Here is a 21,710-nt window from a genome sequence, read left to right as displayed (position 1 = left end):
GGAGATCTCCCCCCTACATCCTTCACTACTGATCTACTACAGCCCTGACGTCATCAGGAGATCTCCCCCCTACACCCTTCACTACTGATCTACTACAGCCCTGAAGTCATCAGGAGATCTCCCCTCTACACCCTTCACTACTGATCTACTACAGCCCTGACGTCATCAGGAGATCTCCCCTCTACATCCTTCACTACTGATCTACTACAGCCATCAGGAGATCTCCCCTCTACACCCTTCAGAGAGAGAGAGAGAGAGAGAGAGAGAGAGAGAGAGAGAGACAGAGAGAGAGAGAGAGAGAGAGAGAGAGGGAGAGGGAGAGACAGAGACAGAGAGAGAGAGAGACAGAGACAGAGACAGAGACAGAGACAGAGACAGAGACAGAGACAGAGACAGAGACAGAGACAGAGACAGAGAGAGAGAGAGAGAGAGGGAGAGGGAGAGAGGGAGAGACAGAGAGAGAGAGAGAGAGACAGAGAGAGAGACAGAGACAGAGACAGAGACAGAGAGAGAGAGAGAGAGAGAGAGAGACAGAGAGACAGAGAGAGAGAGAGAGGGAGAGAGGGAGAGACAGAGAGAGAGAGAGAGTCCCAGTGAATGCGTTCTGTTCTGTGTGTCTACTAATCACCTCAGCCGTATGCCCCTCTCTCAGATTGTAAGTCAGATCATGTTGTATCTCAGTGATGAACTTCTGGGCGTACTCTGGGTAGAGCCAGAGCACCTCTCTGAGCCCCTTCAGACTGATGTACTGCAGGTCACAGTAAGTCAGGGCCTTCACATTGGCATTGGTCTTGATCACCTGCTCCTTGGTCAGGAAGTCAGAGCCGATTAGGTCCCCACGACCTGGGGATACATAGGAAACACACACAGGGAGTCAGAGCAAATCAGGTCTCCACAACCTGGGGATACATAGGAAACACACACAGGGAGTCAGAGCCAATCAGGTCTCCACAACCTGGGGATACATAGGAAACACACACAGGAAGTCAGAGCTGATCAGGTCTCCACAACCTGGGGATACATAGGAAACACACACAGGGAGTCAGAGCCAATCAGGTCTCCACAACCTGGGGATACATAGGAAACACACACAGGAAGTCAGAGCCGATCAGGTCACCATGAAGTGATGCAACAAACAGACATAAAGACACCCCCCCCCACACAGATACATGCTAATTTTAGCTCCTTATGTAACGTGTGTACTTGTCTCCACCAATCATGTGTTGTGTACTGGCCTCCCCAAGGTAAACACGTTCCTGTACTGAACCCTCCATATTAATAACCAACACATCATCTATAATACAGGCCTCCTTCATAATGAATCACAGAGAGACATGTTCCTGTGAAGACAGTGAAGTCTACACACACACACACACACACATACACACACACACACACACACACACACACACACACACACACACACACACACACACACACACACACACACACTGATAGCTAAATGGTAAAGACTGGCAGTGAAGGCTGCACAGATGTTTTAGAAGGTTTATAGTCCTACCACCACCTCCAACACCATGACAAAGTAGACATACCCACACACACTGCCAGTCCCCTACCCCCCCCACACACACACTGCCAGTCCCCTACCCCCCCCCCCCCCCCCCCCACACACACACTGCCAGTCCCCTACCCCCACACACACTGCCAGTCCCCTACCCAGTATAGCCAACACCGTGTTGTCCTTCAGCACCTCCATGGACCCAGAGCAGACAAAGTAGATGGCCTGCAGGGCGTCTCCCTGGCGGATGAGATACTCCCCCGGGGCGCAGAACGATGTCTTTATGATGAGGGACAGGGAGCGCAGACACCCCCTACTGGCCGACTCAAACAGAGACAGCTGCAGGAGCTCCTTGTTCAGGTGCATGGCGATGTCTGCCCTCAACTCATCTGGGAAGTCTTTCAACAGCTACGGTAGGAGAGAGGGAGAGGAGAGGAGAGGAGAGGAGAGGAGAGGAGAGGAGAGGAGAGGAGAGGAGAGGAGGAGGGAGAGGAGAGGAGAGGAGAGGAGAGGAGAGGAGAGGAGAGGAGAGGAGAGGAGAGGAGAGGAGAGGAGAGGAGAGGAGAGGAGAGGAGAGGAGAGGAGAGGAGAGGAGAGGAGCGGAGAGGAGAGGAGAGGAGAGAAGAGAAGAGGAAAGGAGAGAAGAGGAAAGGAGAGAAGAGGAAAGGAGAGATGAATAAAGAACACATTCCACATCTGTCTACTATTCTATCCATCAAAGGTTAACAAATGTAAACTTTTTCACTTCCTCATTCAATGTATTAACCTCATAGAGTAACCATTGGCTAAATCAACTTTAATAAGTAAGTTAGCATTGTGTGAGCCAGAACGGCCCATAGGAAATCTATTTTGGATACAAACTCTGTATGGCCGTAAACTAAAATGACAGAGACAGATTGTAACCTTTGACCTGTTCACAGCCTGAGGTCAGATCATAAAACCTGGTAGCTCACCTCGCTGACGTCGATGCCGTTGTTGACAGACCAGGTGGTCTGGAAGCACTCCATCATGCGTTGTTCCAGGGCCTTGGGCAGCCCGTGGACCCGGATGAAGTCCTTCAGGTCCTTGGTACGTGTGTGGTAGAGGGAGCGCCGAGAGTACATCCTCTGGATGATGGCTGTCACGTTACCGAATACCACAGCATGCATCAGGGCTGGGGGAGAGGTGGAGGGTGGAGAGGAAGGGGTGGAGAGGGAGGGGGAGAGAGGGAGGGGGAGAGAGGGAGGGGTGGAGGGGTGGAGAGGGAGTGGTGGAGGGGTGGAGAGGGAGGGTTGGAAGGGTGGAGAGGGAGTGGTGGAGGGGTGGAGAGGGAGGGTTGGAAGGGTGGAGAAGCAGAGGTGGAGGGGCGGAGAAGCAGAGGTGGAGGGCGGAGAAGCAGAGGTGGAGGGGCGGAGAGGGAGAGGTGGAGGGGTGGAGAGGGAGAGGTGGAGAGGAAAGGGGAGGAGGGGGAGGGGTGGAGAAGGAGAGGTGGAGGGGTGGAGAGGAAGAGGGGAGGGAGCGGTGGGAGGGTGGAGAAGGAGAGGTGGAGGGGTGGAGAGGGAGGGGTGGAGAGGGAGGGGTGGAGGGGTGGAGAGGGAGGGGTGGAGAATGAGAGGTGGAGGGGTGGAGAGGGAGGGGTGGAGAGGTGGCAGGTGGAGAGGGAGTGGTGGAGGGTTGGAGAGGAAGAGGGGAGGGGAGGGGTGGAGAGGGAGGGGTGGAGAGGTGGCGGGTGGAGAGGAAGAGGGGAGGGGTGGAGGGTTGGAGAGGAAGAGGGGAGGGTGGGGTGGAAAAGGAGAGGTGGAGGGTGGAGAGGGAGGGGTGGAGAAGGAGAGGTGTGGAGGGTTGGAGAGGAAGAGGGGAGGGGAGGGGTGGGGTGGAAGGGTGGAGAAGGAGAGGTGGAGGGGTGGAGAGGGAGGGGTGGGTGGGTGGAGGGGTGGAGAGGGAGGGGTGGAGAGGGAGTGGTGGAGGGTTGGACAGGAAGAGGGGAGGGGTGGAGGGGGTTGAGATGCAGGGGTTGAGAGGGAGAGGGGTTTGAGAAGGAGAGGTGGAGGGGTGGCGGGGTGGAGAGGGAGAGGGGTTGAGAAGGAGAGGTGGAGGGGTGGCGGGGTGGAGAGGGAGGGGTTGAGAAGGAGAGGTGGAGGGGTGGCGGGGTGGAGGGGTTGAGAGGGAGAGGGGTGGAGGGGTTGAGAGGGAGAGGGGTGGAGGGTTGAGAGGGAGAGGGGTGGAGGGTTGAGAGGGAGAGGGAGAGGAGAGGGGTGGAGGAGTTAAGAGGGGAGAGGGGTGGAGGGGTTGAGAGGGAGAGGGGTGGAGGGGTTGAGAGGGAGAGGGAGAGGGGTGGAGGGGTTGAGAAGGAGAGGTGGAAGGGTGGCGGGTGGAGAGGGAGAGGGGTTGAGAGGGAGAGGGAGATGGGTTGAGAGGGAGAGGGGTGGAGGGGTTGAGAAGGAGAGGTGGAAGGGTGGCGGTGGGAGAGGGAGAGGGGTGAAGAGGAGAGGGGTTGAGAAGGAGAGGTGAGGGGTGGCGGGGTGGAGAGGGAGCGGGGTTGAGAAGGAGATGGTGGAGGGGTGGCAGGGTGGAGAGGGAGAGGGGTTGAGAGGGAGAGGGGTGGAGGGGTTGAGAGGGAGAGGAGAGGGGTGGAGGGGTTGAGAAGGAGAGGTGGAAGGGTGGCGGGTGGAGAGGGAGAGGGGTTGAGAGGAGAGGGAGATGGGTTGAGAGGGAGAGGGTGGAGGGGTTGAGAAGGAGAGGTGGAAGGGTGGCGGGTGGAGAGGGAGAGGGGTGAAGAGGGAGAGGGGTTGAGAAGGAGAGGTGGAGGGGTGGCGGGGTGGAGAGGGAGAGGGGTTGAGAAGGAGAGGTGGAGGGGTGGCAGGGTGGAGAGGGAGAGGGTTGAGAGGGAGAGGGGTGGAGGGTTGAGAGGGAGAGGGAGAGGGGTGGAGGGTTGAGAGGGAGAGGGGTGGAGGGGTTGAGAGGGAGAGGGGTGGAGGGGTTGAGAGGGAGAGGGAGGGGTTGAGGGAGCAGGGGTGGAGGGTTGAGAGGGAGAGGGGTGGAGGGGGTTGAGAGGAGAGGGGTGGAGGGGTGGAGGGGTTGAGAGGGAGAGGGGTGGAGGGGTTGAGAGGGAGAGGGGTGGAGGGGTTTGAGAGGGAGAGGGAGAGGGGTGGAGGGGTTGAGAAGGAGAGGTGGAAGGGTGGCGGGTGGAGAGGGAGAGGGGTGAGAGGGAGAGGGAGATGGGTTGAGAGGGAGAGGGGTGGAGGGGTTGAGAAGGAGAGGTGGAAGGGTGGCGGGTGGAGAGGGAGAGGGGTGAAGAGGGAGAGGGGTTGAGAAGGAGAGGTGGAGGGGTGGCGGGGTGGAGAGGGAGAGGGGTTGAGAAGGAGAGGTGGAGGGGTGGCAGGGTGGAGAGGGAGAGGGGTTGAGAGGGAGAGGGGTGGAGGGGTTGAGAGGGAGAGGGAGAGGGTGGAGGGGTTGAGAGGGAGAGGGGTGGAGGGGTTGAGAGGGAGAGGGGTGGAGGGGTTGAGAGGGAGAGGGAGAGGGGTGGAGGGGTTGAGAGGGAGAGGGGTGGAGGGGTTGAGAGGGAGAGGGGTGGAGGGGTGGAGGGTGGAGGGGTTGAGAGGGAGTGGGGTGGAGGGGTTGAGAGGGAGAGGGGTGGAGGGGTTGAGAAGGAGAGGTGGAAGGGTGGCGGGTGGAGAGGGAGAGGGGTGGAGAGGGAGAGGGGTTGAGAGGGAGATGGGTTGAGAGGGAGAGGGGTGGAGGGGTTGAGAAGGAGAGGTGGAAGGGTGGCGGGTGGAGAGGGGTGGAGAGGGAGAGGGGTTGAGAGGGAGAGGGGTGGAGGGTTGAGAAGGAGAGGTGGAAGGGTGGCGGGTGGAGAGGGAGAGGGGTGGAGAGGGAGAGGGGTTGAGAGGGAGAGGGGTGGAGGGTTGGAGAGGGAGAGGGGTTGACAGGGAGAGGGAGAGGGGTGGAGAGGGAGAGGGGTGGAGAGGGAGAGGGGTTGAGAGGGAGAGGGGTGGAGGGGAGAGGGGTGGAGAGGGAGAGGTGGAAGAGTGGTTGATTGTCTTCACTGGTTCAGCACAGTGCTAATTTGATGGAATTGTTGTTGATCAATTACTGGACAATTTATATTGTTGCTACAGTTAGTGGATTCATTCATACAGCCATCCCTCCCTCCTTCCTTCCTTCATCCCGCCCTCCATCCGTCCATCCCACCCTCCCTCCCTCCCTCCCTCCCTCCATCCATTCATCCATCCATTTTTGTTTTCTACAGTAATCTCTAAGGATGTGGTCTGAGTTGCAACCCTTTCCAGGGCTCAGACTGGCACAATCTTGGCATCAAAGTGCTTCCTAACTGGCATCCTGCTCTGCCCAGCTGCCTCCGTTGCCATAGCGACATGTCACGGTGTGTCCCTGACACTAGACTGTTTTGGGAGGCAATCCTCAGTTAATCAGAGAGCAAGCTGAGCATGAGAGGCTTCTAACTCTCAACATATTTATTTTGCTGACAGACCTCTTCCAATCTGTCGTCTGTGTGTGGACCACTGGCCTCCTACTAGCTACAGACCTGAAGTCAACATCACATCAACATCACCTCAACATCATGTCAACATCACCTCAACATCATGTCAACATCACATCAACATCACCTCAACATCAACATAACCTCAATGTCACATCAACATAACCTCAACATCACATCAACATAACATCAACATCACCTCAACATCACGTCAACATAACTTCAACATTATGTCAACATCCCATCAACATCACATCAACATAACATCAACATTATGTCAACACCACATCAACATAACTTCAACATCATATCAACATCACATCAACATATCAAACATCGCGTCAACATCACATCAACATATCAAACATCGCGTCAACATCACGTCATCATCATGCAAATCAGTGAGTCAGTGTGTCTCACCTCCTAACAGTGAGTCAGTGTGTCTCACCACCTAACAGTGAGTCAGTGTGTCTCACCTCCTAACAGTGAGTCAGTGTGTCTCACCTCCTAACAGTGAGTCAGCGTGTCTCACCTCCTAACAGTGAGTCAGCGTGTCTGACCTCCTAACAGTGAGTCCGCGTGTCTCACCTCCTAACAGTGAGTCAGCGTGTCTGACCTCCTAACAGTAAGTCAGTGTGTCTCACCTCCTAACAGTGAGTCAGTGTGTCTCACCTCCTAACAGTGAGTCAGTGTGTCTCACCTCCTAACAGTGAGTCAGTATGTCTCACCTCCTAACAGTGAGTCAGTGTGTCTCACCTCCTAACAGTGAGTCAGTGTGTCTCACCTCCTAAAAGTGAGTCAGTGTGTCTCACCTCCTAACAGTGAGTCAGTGTGTCTCACCTCCTAACAGTGAGTCAGCTTGTCTCACCTCCTAACAGTGAGTCAGCGTGTCTCACCTCCTAACAGTGAGTCAGTGTGTCTCACCTCCTAACACCGAGTCAGTGTGTCTCACCTCCTAACAGTGAGTCAGCATGTCTCACCTCCCTAACAGTGAGTCAGCGTGTCTCACCTCCTAACACTGAGTCAGTGTGTCTCACCTCCTAACAGTGAGTCAGTGTGTCCTCACCTCCTAACACTGAGTCAGTGTGTCTCACCTCCTAACAGTGAGTCAGTGTGTCTCACCTCCTAACACTGAGTCAGTGTGTCTCACCTCCTAACAGTGAGTCAGTGTGTCTCACCTCCTAACAGTGAGTCAGTGTGTCTCACCTCCTAACAGTGAGTCAGTGTGTCTCACCTCCTAACAGTGAGTCAGTGTGTCTCATCTCTTAACAGTGAGTCAGCGTGTCTCACCTCCTAACAGTGAGTCCGCGTGTCTCACCTCCTAACAGTGAGTCAGCATGTCTCACCTCCTAACAGTGAGTCAGCATGTCTCACCTCCTAACAGTGAGTCAGTATGTCTCACCTCCTAACAGTGAGTCAGCATGTCTCACCTCCTAACAGTGAGTCAGCATGGTCCTCACCTCCTAACAGTGAGTCAGCGTGTCTCACCTCCTAACAGTGAGTCAGCGTGTCTCACCTCCTAACACTGAGTCAGTGTGTCTCACCTCCTAACACTGAGTCAGTGTGTCTCACCTCCTAACAGTGAGTCAGTGTGTCTCACCTCCTACAGTGAGTCAGTGTGTCTCACTCCTAACAGTGAGTCAGTGTGTCTCACCTCCTAACAGTGAGTCAGCGTGTCTCACCTCCTAACAGTGAGTCAGCATGTCTCCACCTCCTAACAGTGAGTCAGCATGTCTCACCTCCTAACAGTGAGTCCAGCATGTCTCACCTCCTAACAGTGAGTCAGCGTGTCTCACCTCCTAACACTGAGTCAGTGTGTCTCACCTCCTAACAGTGAGTCAGTGTGTCTCACCTCCTAACACTGAGTCAGTGTGTCTCACCTCCTAACAGTGAGTCAGTGTGTCTCACCTCCTAACACTGAGTCAGTGTGTCTCACCTCCTAACAGTGAGGTCAGTGTGTCTCACCTCCTAACAGTGAGTCAGTGTGTCTCACCTCCTAACAGTGAGTCAGTGTGTCTCACCTCCTAACAGTGAGTCAGTGTGTCTCATCTCTTAACAGTGAGTCAGCGTGTCTCACCTCCTAACAGTGAGTCAGCGTGTCTCACCTCCTAACAGTGAGTCAGCGTGTCTCACCTCCTAACAGTGAGTCAGCATGTCTCACCTCCTAACAGTGAGTCAGTATGTCTCACCTCCTAACAGTGAGTCAGCATGTCTCACCTCCTAACAGTGAGTCAGCGTTGTCTCACCTCCTAACAGTGAGTCAGCGTGTCTCACCTCCTAACAGTGAGTCAGCGTGTCTCACCTCCTAACACTGAGTCAGTGTGTCTCACCTCCTAACAGTGAGTCAGCATGTCTCACCTCCTAACAGTGAGTCAGCATGTCTCACCTCCTAACAGTGAGTCAGCGTGTCTCACCTCCTAACAGTGAGTCAGCGTGTCTCACCTCCTAACAGTGAGTCAGTGTGTCTCACCTCCTAACACTGAGTCAGTGTGTCTCACCTCCTAACAGTGAGTCAGTGTGTCTCACCTCCTAACAGTGAGTCAGTGTGTCTCACCTCCTAACAGTGAGTCAGTGTGTCTCACCTCCTAACAGTGAGTCAGCGTGTCTCACCTCCTAACAGTGAGTCAGCATGTCTCACCTCCTAACAGTGAGTCAGCATGTCTCACCTCCTAACAGTGAGTCAGCATGTCTCACCTCCTAACAGTGAGTCAGTATGTCTCACCTCCTAACAGTGAGTCAGCATGTCTCACCTCCTAACAGTGAGTCAGCATGTCTCACCTCCTAACAGTGAGTCAGCGTGTCTCACCTCCTAACAGTGAGTCAGTGTGTCTCACCTCCTAACACTGAGTCAGTGTGTCTCACCTCCTAACAGTGAGTCAGTGTGTCTCACCTCCTAACAGTGAGTCAGTGTGTCTCAACCTCCTAACAGTGAGTCAGTGTGTCTCACCTCCTAACAGTGAGTCAGTGTGTCTCACCTCCTAACAGTGAGTCAGTGTGTCTCACCTCCTAACAGTGAGTCAGCATGTCTCACCTCCTAACAGTGAGTCAGCATGTCTCACCTCCTAACAGTGAGTCAGCATGTCTCACCTCCTAACAGTGAGTCAGCGTGTCTCACCTCCTAACAGTGAGTCAGCGTGTCTCACCTCCTAACAGTGAGTCAGCGTGTCTCACCTCCTAACACTGAGTCAGTGTGTCACCTCCTAACACTGAGTCAGTGTGTCTCACCTCCTAACAGTGAGTCAGTGTGTCTCACCTCCTAACAGTGAGTCAGCATGTCTCACCTCCTAACAGTGAGTCAGCATGTCTCACCTCCTAACAGTGAGTCAGCATGTCTCACCTCCTAACAGTGAGTCAGCGTGTCTCACCTCCTAACAGTGAGTCAGCGTGTCTCACCTCCTAACAGTGAGTCAGCGTGTCTCACCTCCTAACACTGAGTCAGTGTGTCACCTCCTAACACTGAGTCAGTGTGTCTCACCTCCTAACAGTGAGTCAGTGTGTCTCACCTCCTAACAGTGAGTCAGCGTGTCTCACCTCCTAACAGTGAGTCAGCGTGTCTCACCTCCTAACAGTGAGTCAGCGTGTCTCACCTCCTAACACTGAGTCAGTGTGTCACCTCCTAACACTGAGTCAGTGTGTCTCACCTCCTAACAGTGAGTCAGTGTGTCTCACCTCCTAACAGTGAGTCAGCGTGTCTCACCTCCTAACAGTGAGTCAGTGTGTCTCACCTCCTAACAGTGAGTCAGTGTGTCTCACCTCCTAACAGTGAGTCAGTGTGTCTCATCTCTTAACAGTGAGTCAGCGTGTCTCACCTCCTAACAGTGAGTCAGCGTGTCTCACCTCCTAACAGTGAGTCAGCATGTCTCACCTCCTAACAGTGAGTCAGCATGTCTCACCTCCTAACAGTGAGTCAGTATGTCTCACCTCCTAACAGTGAGTCAGCATGTCTCACCTCCTAACAGTGAGTCAGCATGTCTCACCTCCTAACAGTGAGTCAGCGTGTCTCACCTCCTAACAGTGAGTCAGCGTGTCTCACCTCCTAACACTGAGTCAGTGTGTCTCACCTCCTAACACTGAGTCAGTGTGTCTCACCTCCTAACAGTGAGTCAGTGTGTCTCACCTCCTAACAGTGAGTCAGTGTGTCTCACCTCCTAACAGTGAGTCAGTGTGTCTCACCTCCTAACAGTGAGTCAGCGTGTCTCACCTCCTAACAGTGAGTCAGCATGTCTCACCTCCTAACAGTGAGTCAGCATGTCTCACCTCCTAACAGTGAGTCAGCATGTCTCACCTCCTAACAGTGAGTCAGCGTGTCTCACCTCCTAACACTGAGTCAGTGTGTCTCACCTCCTAACAGTGAGTCAGTGTGTCTCACCTCCTAACACTGAGTCAGTGTGTCTCACCTCCTAACAGTGAGTCAGTGTGTCTCACCTCCTAACACTGAGTCAGTGTGTCTCACCTCCTAACAGTGAGTCAGTGTGTCTCACCTCCTAACAGTGAGTCAGTGTGTCTCACCTCCTAACAGTGAGTCAGTGTGTCTCACCTTCCTAACAGTGAGTCAGTGTGTCTCATCTCTTAACAGTGAGTCAGCGTGTCTCACCTCCTAACAGTGAGTCAGCGTGTCTCACCTCCTAACAGTGAGTCAGCGTGTCTCACCTCCTAACAGTGAGTCAGCATGTCTCACCTCCTAACAGTGAGTCAGTATGTCTCACCTCCTAACAGTGAGTCAGCATGTCTCACCTCCTAACAGTGAGTCAGCGTGTCTCACCTCCTAACAGTGAGTCAGCGTGTCTCACCTCCTAACAGTGAGTCAGCGTGTCTCACCTCCTAACACTGAGTCAGTGTGTCTCACCTCCTAACACTGAGTCAGTGTGTCTCACCTCCTAACAGTGAGTCAGTGTGTCTCACCTCCTAACAGTGAGTCAGTGTGTCTCACCTCCTAACAGTGAGTCAGTGTGTCTCACCTCCTAACAGTGAGTCAGCGTGTCTCACCTCCTAACAGTGAGTCAGCATGTCTCACCTCCTAACAGTGAGTCAGCATGTCTCACCTCCTAACACTGAGTCAGTGTGTCTCACCTCCTAACAGTGAGTCAGTGTGTCTCACCTCCTAACAGTGAGTCAGTGTGTCTCACCTCCTAACAGTGAGTCAGTGTGTCTCACCTCCTAACAGTGAGTCAGCGTGTCTCACCTCCTAACAGTGAGTCAGCATGTCTCACCTCCTAACAGTGAGTCAGCATGTCTCACCTCCTAACAGTGAGTCAGCATGTCTCACCTCCTAACAGTGAGTCAGTATGTCTCACCTCCTAACAGTGAGTCAGCATGTCTCACCTCCTAACAGTGAGTCAGCATGTCTCACCTCCTAACAGTGAGTCAGCGTGTCTCACCTCCTAACAGTGAGTCAGTGTGTCTCACCTCCTAACACTGAGTCAGTGTGTCTCACCTCCTAACAGTGAGTCAGCATGTCTCACCTCCTAACAGTGAGTCAGTGTGTCTCACCTCCTAACAGTGAGTCAGTGTGTCTCACCTCCTAACAGTGAGTCAGTGTGTCTCACCTCCTAACAGTGAGTCAGTGTGTCTCACCTCCTAACAGTGAGTCAGTGTGTCTCACCTCCTAACAGTGAGTCAGTGTGTCTCACCTCCTAACAGTGAGTCAGCATGTCTCACCTCCTAACAGTGAGTCAGCATGTCTCACCTCCTAACAGTGAGTCAGCATGTCTCACCTCCTAACAGTGAGTCAGCATGTCTCACCTCCTAACAGTGAGTCAGCGTGTCTCACCTCCTAACAGTGAGTCAGCGTGTCTCACCTCCTAACAGTGAGTCAGTGTGTCTCACCTCCTAACAGTGAGTCAGTGTGTCTCACCTCCTAACAGTGAGTCAGTGTGTCTCACCTCCTAACAGTGAGTCAGCATGTCTCACCTCCTAACAGTGAGTCAGCGTGTCTCACCTCCTAACAGTGAGTCAGCGTGTCTCACCTCCTAACAGTGAGTCAGCGTGTCTCACCTCCTAACACTGAGTCAGTGTGTCTCACCTCCTAACACTGAGTCAGTGTGTCTCACCTCCTAACAGTGAGTCAGTGTGTCTCACCTCCTAACACTGAGTCAGTGTGTCTCACCTCCTAACAGTGAGTCAGTGTGTCTCACCTCCTAACAGTGAGTCAGTGTGTCTCACCTCCTAACAGTGAGTCAGTGTGTCTCACCTCCTAACAGTGAGTCAGCGTGTCTCACCTCCTAACAGTGAGTCAGCATGTCTCACCTCCTAACAGTGAGTCAGCATGTCTCACCTCCTAACAGTGAGTCAGCATGTCTCACCTCCTAACAGTGAGTCAGTATGTCTCACCTCCTAACAGTGAGTCAGCGTGTCTCACCTCCTAACAGTGAGTCAGCGTGTCTCACCTCCTAACAGTGAGTCAGTGTGTCTCACCTCCTAACACTGAGTCAGTGTGTCTCACCTCCTAACACTGGAGTCAGTGTGTCTCACCTCCTAACAGTGAGTCAGTGTGTCTCACCTCCTAACAGTGAGTCAGTGTGTCTCACCTCCTAACAGTGAGTCAGTGTGTCTCACCTCCTAACAGTGAGTCAGCGTGTCTCACCTCCTAACAGTGAGTCAGCATGTCTCACCTCCTAACAGTGAGTCAGCATGTCTCACCTCCTAACAGTGAGTCAGCATGTCTCACCTCCTAACAGTGAGTCAGTATGTCTCACCTCCTAACAGTGAGTCAGCATGTCTCACCTCCTAACAGTGAGTCAGCATGTCTCACCTCCTAACAGTGAGTCAGCGTGTCTCACCTCCTAACAGTGAGTCAGTGTGTCTCACCTCCTAACACTGAGTCAGTGTGTCTCACCTCCTAACAGTGAGTCAGTGTGTCTCACCTCCTAACAGTGAGTCAGTGTGTCTCACCTCCTAACAGTGAGTCAGTGTGTCTCACCTCCTAACAGTGAGTCAGTGTGTCTCACCTCCTAACAGTGAGTCAGTGTGTCTCACCTCCTAACAGTGAGTCAGCATGTCTCACCTCCTAACAGTGAGTCAGCATGTCTCACCTCCTAACAGTGAGTCAGCATGTCTCACCTCCTAACAGTGAGTCAGCGTGTCTCACCTCCTAACAGTGAGTCAGCGTGTCTCACCTCCTAACAGTGAGTCAGCGTGTCTCACCTCCTAACACTGAGTCAGTGTGTCACCTCCTAACACTGAGTCAGTGTGTCTCACCTCCTAACAGTGAGTCAGTGTGTCTCACCTCCTAACAGTGAGTCAGCGTGTCTCACCTCCTAACAGTGAGTCAGTGTGTCTCACCTCCTAACAGTGAGTCAGTGTGTCTCACCTCCTAACAGTGAGTCAGTGTGTCTCACCTCCTAACAGTGAGTCAGCGTGTCTCACCTCCTAACAGTGAGTCAGCATGTCTCACCTCCTAACAGTGAGTCAGCATGTCTCACCTCCTAACAGTGAGTCAGCATGTCTCACCTCCTAACAGTGAGTCAGTATGTCTCACCTCCTAACAGTGAGTCAGCATGTCTCACCTCCTAACAGTGAGTCAGCATGTCTCACCTCCTAACAGTGAGTCAGCATGTCTCACCTCCTAACAGTGAGTCAGTGTGTCTCACCTCCTAACACTGAGTCAGTGTGTCTCACCTCCTAACAGTGAGTCAGCTTGTCTCACCTCCTAACAGTGAGTCAGTGTGTCTCACCTCCTAACAGTGAGTCAGTGTGTCTCACCTCCTAACAGTGAGTCAGTGTGTCTCACCTCCTAACAGTGAGTCAGTGTGTCTCACCTCCTAACAGTGAGTCAGTGTGTCTCACCTCCTAACAGTGAGTCAGCATGTCTCACCTCCTAACAGTGAGTCAGCATGTCTCACCTCCTAACAGTGAGTCAGCATGTCTCACCTCCTAACAGTGAGTCAGCGTGTCTCACCTCCTAACAGTGAGTCAGCGTGTCTCACCTCCTAACACTGAGTCAGTGTGTCACCTCCTAACACTGAGTCAGTGTGTCTCACCTCCTAACAGTGAGTCAGTGTGTCTCACCTCCTAACAGTGAGTCAGCGTGTCTCACCTCCTAACAGTGAGTCAGCGTGTCTCACCTCCTAACAGTGAGTCAGTGTGTCTCACCTCCTAACAGTGAGTCAGTGTGTCTCACCTCCTAACAGTGAGTCAGTGTGTCTCACCTCCTAACAGTGAGTCAGTGTGTCTCACCTCCTAACAGTGAGTCAGTGTGTCTCACCTCCTATTTTCTTTTTTCTTTTTTTTTTCACCTTTATTTAACCAGGTAGGCTAGTTGAGAACAAGTTCTCATTTGCAACTGCGACCTGGCCAAGATAAAGCATAGCAGTGTGAGCATACAACAAAGAGTTACACATGGAGTAAACAATTAACAAGTCAATAACACAGTAGAAAACGAAGGGGGGGTCTATATACAATGTGTGCAAAAGGCATGAGGAGGTAGGCAAATAATTACAATTTTGCAGATTAACACTGGAGTGATAAAAGATCAGATGGTCATGTACAGGTAGAGATATTGGTGTGCAGAAGAGCAGAAAAGTAAATTAATAAAAACAGTATGGGGATGAGGTAGGTGAAAAGGGTGGGCTATTTACCAATAGACTATGTACAGCTGCAGCGATCGGTTAGCTGCTCAGATAGCTGATGTTTGAAGTTGGTGAGGGAGATAAAAGTCTCCAACTTCAGCGATTTTTGCAATTCGTTCCAGTCACAGGCAGCAGAGTACTGGAACGAAAGGCGGCCAAATGAGGTGTTGGCTTTAGGGATGATCAGTGAGATACACCTGCTGGAGCGCGTGCTACGGATGGGTGTTGCCATCGTGACCAGTGAGCTGAGATAAGGCGGAGCTTTACCTAGCATAGACTTGTAGATGACCTGGAGCCAGTGGGTCTGGCGACGAATATGTAGCGAGGGCCAGCCGACTAGAGCATACAAGTCGCAGTGGTGGGTAGTATAAGGTGCTTTAGTGACAAAACGGATGGCACTGTGATAGACTGCATCCAGTTTGCTGAGTAGAGTGTTGGAAGCCATTTTGTAGATGACATCGCCGAAGTCGAGGATCGGTAGGATAGTCAGTTTTACTAGGGTAAGCTTGGCGGCTTGAGTGAAGGAGGCTTTGTTGCGGAATAGAAAGCCGACTCTTGATTTGATTTTCGATTGGAGATGTTTGATATGAGTCTGGAAGGAGAGTTTGCAGTCTAGCCAGACACCTAGGTACTTATAGACGTCCACATATTCTAGGTCGGAACCATCCAGGGTGGTGATGCTAGTCGGGCATGCAGGTGCAGGCAGCGACCGGTTGAAAAGCATGCATTTGGTTTTACTAGCGTTTAAGAGCAGTTGGAGGCCACGGAAGGAGTGTTGTATGGCATTGAAGCTTGTTTGGAGGTTAGATAGCACAGTGTCCAAAGACGGACAGAAAGTATATAGAATGGTGTCGTCTGCGTAGAGGTGGATCAGGGAATCGCCCGCAGCAAGAGCAACATCATTGATATACACAGAGAAAAGAGTCGGCCCGAGAATTGAACCCTGTGGCACCCCCATAGAGACTGCCAGAGGACCGGACAGCATGCCCTCCGATTTGACACACTGAACTCTGTCTGCAAAGTAATTGGTGAACCAGGCAAGGCAGTCATCCGAAAAACCGAGGCTACTGAGTCTGCCGATAAGAATATGGTGATTGACAGAGTCGAAAGCCTTGGCAAGGTCGATGAAGACGGCTGCACAGTACTGTCTTTTATCGATGGCGGTTATGATGTCGTTTAGTACCTTGAGTGTGGCTGAGGTGCACCCATGACCGGCTCGGAAACCAGATTGCACAGCGGAGAAGGTACGGTGGGATTCGAGATGGTCAGTGACCTGTTTGTTGACTTGACTTTCGAAGACCTTAGATAGGCAGGGCAGGATGGATATAGGTCTGTAACAGTTTGGGTCCAGGGTGTCTCCCCCTTTGAAGAGGGGGATGACTGCGGCAGCTTTCCAATCCTTGGGGATCTCAGACGAGATGAAAGAGAGGTTGAACAGGCTGGTAATAGGGGTTGCGACAATGGTGGCAGATAGTTTCAGAAATAGAGGGTCCAGATTGTCAAGCCCAGCTGATTTGTACGGGTCCAGGTTTTGCAGCTCTTTCAGAACATCTGCTATCTGGATTTGGGTAAAGGAGAACCTGGAGAGGCTTGGGCGAGGAGCTGCGGGGGGGGCGGAGCTGTTGGCCGAGGTTGAAGTAGCCAGGCGGAAGGCATGGCCAGCCGTTGAGAAATGCTTATTGAAGTTTTCGATAATCATGGATTTATCAGTGGTGACCGTGTTACCTAGCCTCAGTGCAGTGGGCAGCTGGGAGGAGGTGCTCTTGTTCTCCATGGACTTCACAGTGTCCCAGAACTTTTTGGAGTTGGAGCTACAGGATGCAAACTTCTGCCTGAAGAAGCTGGCCTTAGCTTTCCTGACTGACTGCGTGTATTGGTTCCGGACTTCCCTGAACAGTTGCATATCACGGGGACTATTCGATGCTATTGCAGTCCGCCACAGGATGTTTTTGTGCTGGTCGAGGGCAGTCAGGTCTGGGGTGAACCAAGGGCTGTATCTGTTCTTAGTTCTGCATTTTTTGAACGGAGCATGCTTATCTAAAATGGTGAGGAAGTTACTTTTAAAGAATGACCAGGCATCCTCAACTGACGGGATGAGGTCAATGTCCTTCCAGGATACCCGGGCCAGGTCGATTAGAAAGGCCTGCTCACAGAAGTGTTTTAGGGAGCGTTTGACAGTGATGAGGGGTGGTCGTTTGACTGCGGCTCCGTAGCGGATACAGGCAATGAGGCAGTGATCGCTGAGATCCTGGTTGAAGACAGCGGAGGTGTATTTGGAGGGCCAGTTGGTCAGGATGACGTCTATGAGGGTGCCCTTGTTTACAGAGTTAGGGTTGTACCTGGTGGGTTCCTTGATGATTTGTGTGAGATTGAGGGCATCTAGCTTAGATTGTAGGACTGGCGGGGTGTTAAGCATATCCCAGTTTAGGTCACCTAACAGAACAAACTCTGAAGCTAGATGGGGAGCGATCAATTCACAAATGGTGTCCAGGGCACAGCTGGGAGCTGAGGGGGGTCGGTAGCAGGCGGCAACCGTGAGAGACTTATTTCTGGAGAGAGTAATTTTCAAAATTAGTAGTTCGAACTGTTTGGGTATGGACCTGGAAAGTATGACATTACTTTGCAGGCCATCTCTGCAGTAAACTGCAACTCCTCCCCCTTTGGCAGTTCTATCTTGACGGAAGATGTTATAGTTGGGTATGGAAATCTCTGAATTTTTGGTGGCCTTCCTGAGCCAGGATTCAGACACAGCAAGGACATCAGGGTTAGCAGAGTGTGCTAAAGCAGTGAGTAAGACAAACTTAGGGAGGAGGCTTCTGATGTTGACATGCATGAAACCAAGGCTTTTTCGAACACAGAAGTCAACAAATGAGGGTGCCTGGGGACATGCAGGGCCTGGGTTTACCTCCACATCACCCGCGGAACAGAGAAGGAGTAGTATGAGGGTGCGGCTAAAGGCTATCAAAACTGGTCGCCTAGAGCGTTGGGGACAGAGAATAAGAGGAGCAGGTTTCTGGGCATGGTAGAATATATTCAGGGCATAATGCGCAGACAGGGGTATGGTGGGGTGCGGGTACAGCGGAGGTAAGCCCAGGCACTGGGTGATGATGAGAGAGGTTGTATCTCTGGACATGCTGGTAGTAATGGGTGAGGTCACCGCATGTGTGGGAGGTGGGACAAAGGAGTTATCAGGGGTATGAAGAGTGGAACTAGGGGCTCCATTGTGAACTAAAACAATGATAACTAACCTGAACAACAGTATACAAGGCATATTGACATTTGAGAGAGACATACAGCGAGGCATACAGTAATCACAGGTGTTGAATTGGGAAAGCTAGCTAAAACAGTAGGTGAGACAACAGCTAATCAGCTAGCACAACAACAGCAGGTAAAATGGCGTAGACTAGGCAACGGGGCCAACAGATAAAACAAACAAGCAGAATGGAGTACCGTGATTTATGGACAGTCCAGCGTGCATCAGCTATGTAGCCAAGAGATCAGTGTCCAGGGGGCAGCGGTGGATGGGGAAGGGAAGCTGGACTGGCGAGTGTTATCCAGGTTAAAAAAAACGAACAATGACTAAATAGCTTGTAGCTAGTTAGCTGGTTAGCTTCTGGAGGTTCTTGAGTGTGTTCTAAAAATAAATAAAAAATAATAGCGATTCCGTATCACATTGGGTGAGGCAGGTTTCCGGAAGGTATAAACAAATTAAAAGTCAAAAGAGATAGAAAGTAAGTATGGGTCCGGTGGGCGTTTGGGACGCGGCGATTCAGGCGGTTAGCAGGCCTGTGCTAACAAGCTAACAGTTTGTAGGCCCGGGCTAGACAAGGTAGCAGTTAGCGGACCGGAGCTGGACAAGCTAGCAGTTAGCAGGCCGAATTAGCAAGCAGGGAGATAGCGAGGGCTAGAGAGTTAGCCTTTGGGGGACGTCGCGATGGGGTGAGTCTGTTTATTCCTCTTCATGCGGTGACATCGATAGACCGGTCGTGGGCCCGGGTATTGTAGCTCAGGAGTATGCTACGGTGGTAGCGCAGGCCGGGCTAGCTTCAAGCTAAGTGGGTGGAAACGCTAGCCAGGGGTAATCATCCGGGGTTGCGGTTTAGCTAGATAGCTAGTTGTGAAGATCCAGCGTATTTGGAAGCTTAGGTTTAGCAAAATGTTTTTAAAGGGATAGCTATGTAAAAAACGAAAAATATGTTAAAAAAAACTAAATAAACAGGGACACGACACGACAGGACGACTTACTGCTACGCCATCTTGGAATCACTCCTAACAGTGAGTCAGTGTGTCTCACCTCCTAACAGTGAGTCAGCGTGTCTCACCTCCTAACAGTGAGTCAGCGTGTCTCACCTCCTAACAGTGAGTCAGCATGTCTCACCTCCTAACAGTGAGTCAGCATGTCTCACCTCCTAACAGTGAGTCAGCGTGTCTCACCTCCTAACAGTGAGTCAGTGTGTCTCACCTCCTAACAGTGAGTCAGTGTGTCTCACCTCCTAACAGTGAGTCAGCATGTCTCACCTCCTAACAGTGAGTCAGTATGTCTCACCTCCTAACAGTGAGTCAGCGTGTCTCACCTCCTAACAGTGAGTCAGCGTGTCTCACCTCCTAACAGTGAGTCAGTGTGTCTCACCTCCTAACACTGAGTCAGTGTGTCTCACCTCCTAACACTGAGTCAGTGTGTCTCACCTCCTAACAGTGAGTCAGTGTGTCTCACCTCCTAACAGTGAGTCAGTGTGTCTCACCTCCTAACAGTGAGTCAGTGTGTCTCACCTCCTAACAGTGAGTCAGCGTGTCTCACCTCCTAACAGTGAGTCAGCATGTCTCACCTCCTAACAGTGAGTCAGCATGTCTCACCTCCTAACAGTGAGTCAGCATGTCTCACCTCCTAACAGTGAGTCAGTATGTCTCACCTCCTAACAGTGAGTCAGCATGTCTCACCTCCTAACAGTGAGTCAGCATGTCTCACCTCCTAACAGTGAGTCAGCGTGTCTCACCTCCTAACAGTGAGTCAGTGTGTCTCACCTCCTAACACTGAGTCAGTGTGTCTCACCTCCTAACAGTGAGTCAGTGTGTCTCACCTCCTAACAGTGAGTCAGTGTGTCTCACCTCCTAACAGTGAGTCAGTGTGTCTCACCTCCTAACAGTGAGTCAGTGTGTCTCACCTCCTAACAGTGAGTCAGTGTGTCTCACCTCCTAACAGTGAGTCAGCATGTCTCACCTCCTAACAGTGAGTCAGCATGTCTCACCTCCTAACAGTGAGTCAGCATGTCTCACCTCCTAACAGTGAGTCAGCGTGTCTCACCTCCTAACAGTGAGTCAGCGTGTCTCACCTCCTAACAGTGAGTCAGCGTGTCTCACCTCCTAACACTGAGTCAGTGTGTCACCTCCTAACACTGAGTCAGTGTGTCTCACCTCCTAACAGTGAGTCAGTGTGTCTCACCTCCTAACAGTGAGTCAGCGTGTCTCACCTCCTAACAGTGAGTCAGTGTGTCTCACCTCCTAACAGTGAGTCAGTGTGTCTCACCTCCTAACAGTGAGTCAGTGTGTCTCACCTCCTAACAGTGAGTCAGCGTGTCTCACCTCCTAACAGTGAGTCAGCATGTCTCACCTCCTAACAGTGAGTCAGCATGTCTCACCTCCTAACAGTGAGTCAGCATGTCTCACCTCCTAACAGTGAGTCAGTATGTCTCACCTCCTAACAGTGAGTCAGCATGTCTCACCTCCTAACAGTGAGTCAGCATGTCTCACCTCCTAACAGTGAGTCAGCATGTCTCACCTCCTAACAGTGAGTCAGTGTGTCTCACCTCCTAACACTGAGTCAGTGTGTCTCACCTCCTAACAGTGAGTCAGCTTGTCTCACCTCCTAACAGTGAGTCAGTGTGTCTCACCTCCTAACAGTGAGTCAGTGTGTCTCACCTCCTAACAGTGAGTCAGTGTGTCTCACCTCCTAACAGTGAGTCAGTGTGTCTCACCTCCTAACAGTGAGTCAGTGTGTCTCACCTCCTAACAGTGAGTCAGCATGTCTCACCTCCTAACAGTGAGTCAGCATGTCTCACCTCCTAACAGTGAGTCAGCATGTCTCACCTCCTAACAGTGAGTCAGCGTGTCTCACCTCCTAACAGTGAGTCAGCGTGTCTCACCTCCTAACACTGAGTCAGTGTGTCACCTCCTAACACTGAGTCAGTGTGTCTCACCTCCTAACAGTGAGTCAGTGTGTCTCACCTCCTAACAGTGAGTCAGCGTGTCTCACCTCCTAACAGTGAGTCAGCGTGTCTCACCTCCTAACAGTGAGTCAGTGTGTCTCACCTCCTAACAGTGAGTCAGTGTGTCTCACCTCCTAACAGTGAGTCAGTGTGTCTCACCTCCTAACAGTGAGTCAGTGTGTCTCACCTCCTAACAGTGAGTCAGTGTGTCTCACCTCCTATTTTCTTTTTTCTTTTTTTTTTCACCTTTATTTAACCAGGTAGGCTAGTTGAGAACAAGTTCTCATTTGCAACTGCGACCTGGCCAAGATAAAGCATAGCAGTGTGAGCATACAACAAAGAGTTACACATGGAGTAAACAATTAACAAGTCAATAACACAGTAGAAAACGAAGGGGGGGTCTATATACAATGTGTGCAAAAGGCATGAGGAGGTAGGCAAATAATTACAATTTTGCAGATTAACACTGGAGTGATAAAAGATCAGATGGTCATGTACAGGTAGAGATATTGGTGTGCAGAAGAGCAGAAAAGTAAATTAATAAAAACAGTATGGGGATGAGGTAGGTGAAAAGGGTGGGCTATTTACCAATAGACTATGTACAGCTGCAGCGATCGGTTAGCTGCTCAGATAGCTGATGTTTGAAGTTGGTGAGGGAGATAAAAGTCTCCAACTTCAGCGATTTTTGCAATTCGTTCCAGTCACAGGCAGCAGAGTACTGGAACGAAAGGCGGCCAAATGAGGTGTTGGCTTTAGGGATGATCAGTGAGATACACCTGCTGGAGCGCGTGCTACGGATGGGTGTTGCCATCGTGACCAGTGAGCTGAGATAAGGCGGAGCTTTACCTAGCATAGACTTGTAGATGACCTGGAGCCAGTGGGTCTGGCGACGAATATGTAGCGAGGGCCAGCCGACTAGAGCATACAAGTCGCAGTGGTGGGTA

The 21,710-nt window shown here is 51.8% G+C and overlaps 1 protein-coding gene across 1 annotated transcript in view; it reads right to left on the bottom strand.

The window, feature by feature from the left end:
* LOC116359770 (potassium voltage-gated channel subfamily H member 4) overlaps positions 1-21,710 on the bottom strand; it is a 47,299-nt gene that overhangs the window by 9,228 nt on the left and 16,361 nt on the right. The window contains exons 5-7 of the mRNA XM_031813321.1: positions 2,473-2,672; positions 1,678-1,927; positions 629-843 (exon numbers count right to left, since the gene is read on the bottom strand). Of these exons, the coding sequence (XP_031669181.1) occupies positions 629-843; positions 1,678-1,927; positions 2,473-2,672 (665 nt within the window). The remainder of the gene's footprint in view (positions 1-628; positions 844-1,677; positions 1,928-2,472; positions 2,673-21,710) is intronic.

This window comes from Oncorhynchus kisutch, unplaced genomic scaffold (genome assembly GCF_002021735.2).
Source record: "Oncorhynchus kisutch isolate 150728-3 unplaced genomic scaffold, Okis_V2 Okis05a-Okis16b_hom, whole genome shotgun sequence".
Taxonomy (NCBI): domain Eukaryota; kingdom Metazoa; phylum Chordata; class Actinopteri; order Salmoniformes; family Salmonidae; genus Oncorhynchus; species Oncorhynchus kisutch.
Note: the sequence above shows the minus strand (reverse complement) of the source record. Positions and strands in the feature narration are given on the sequence as shown.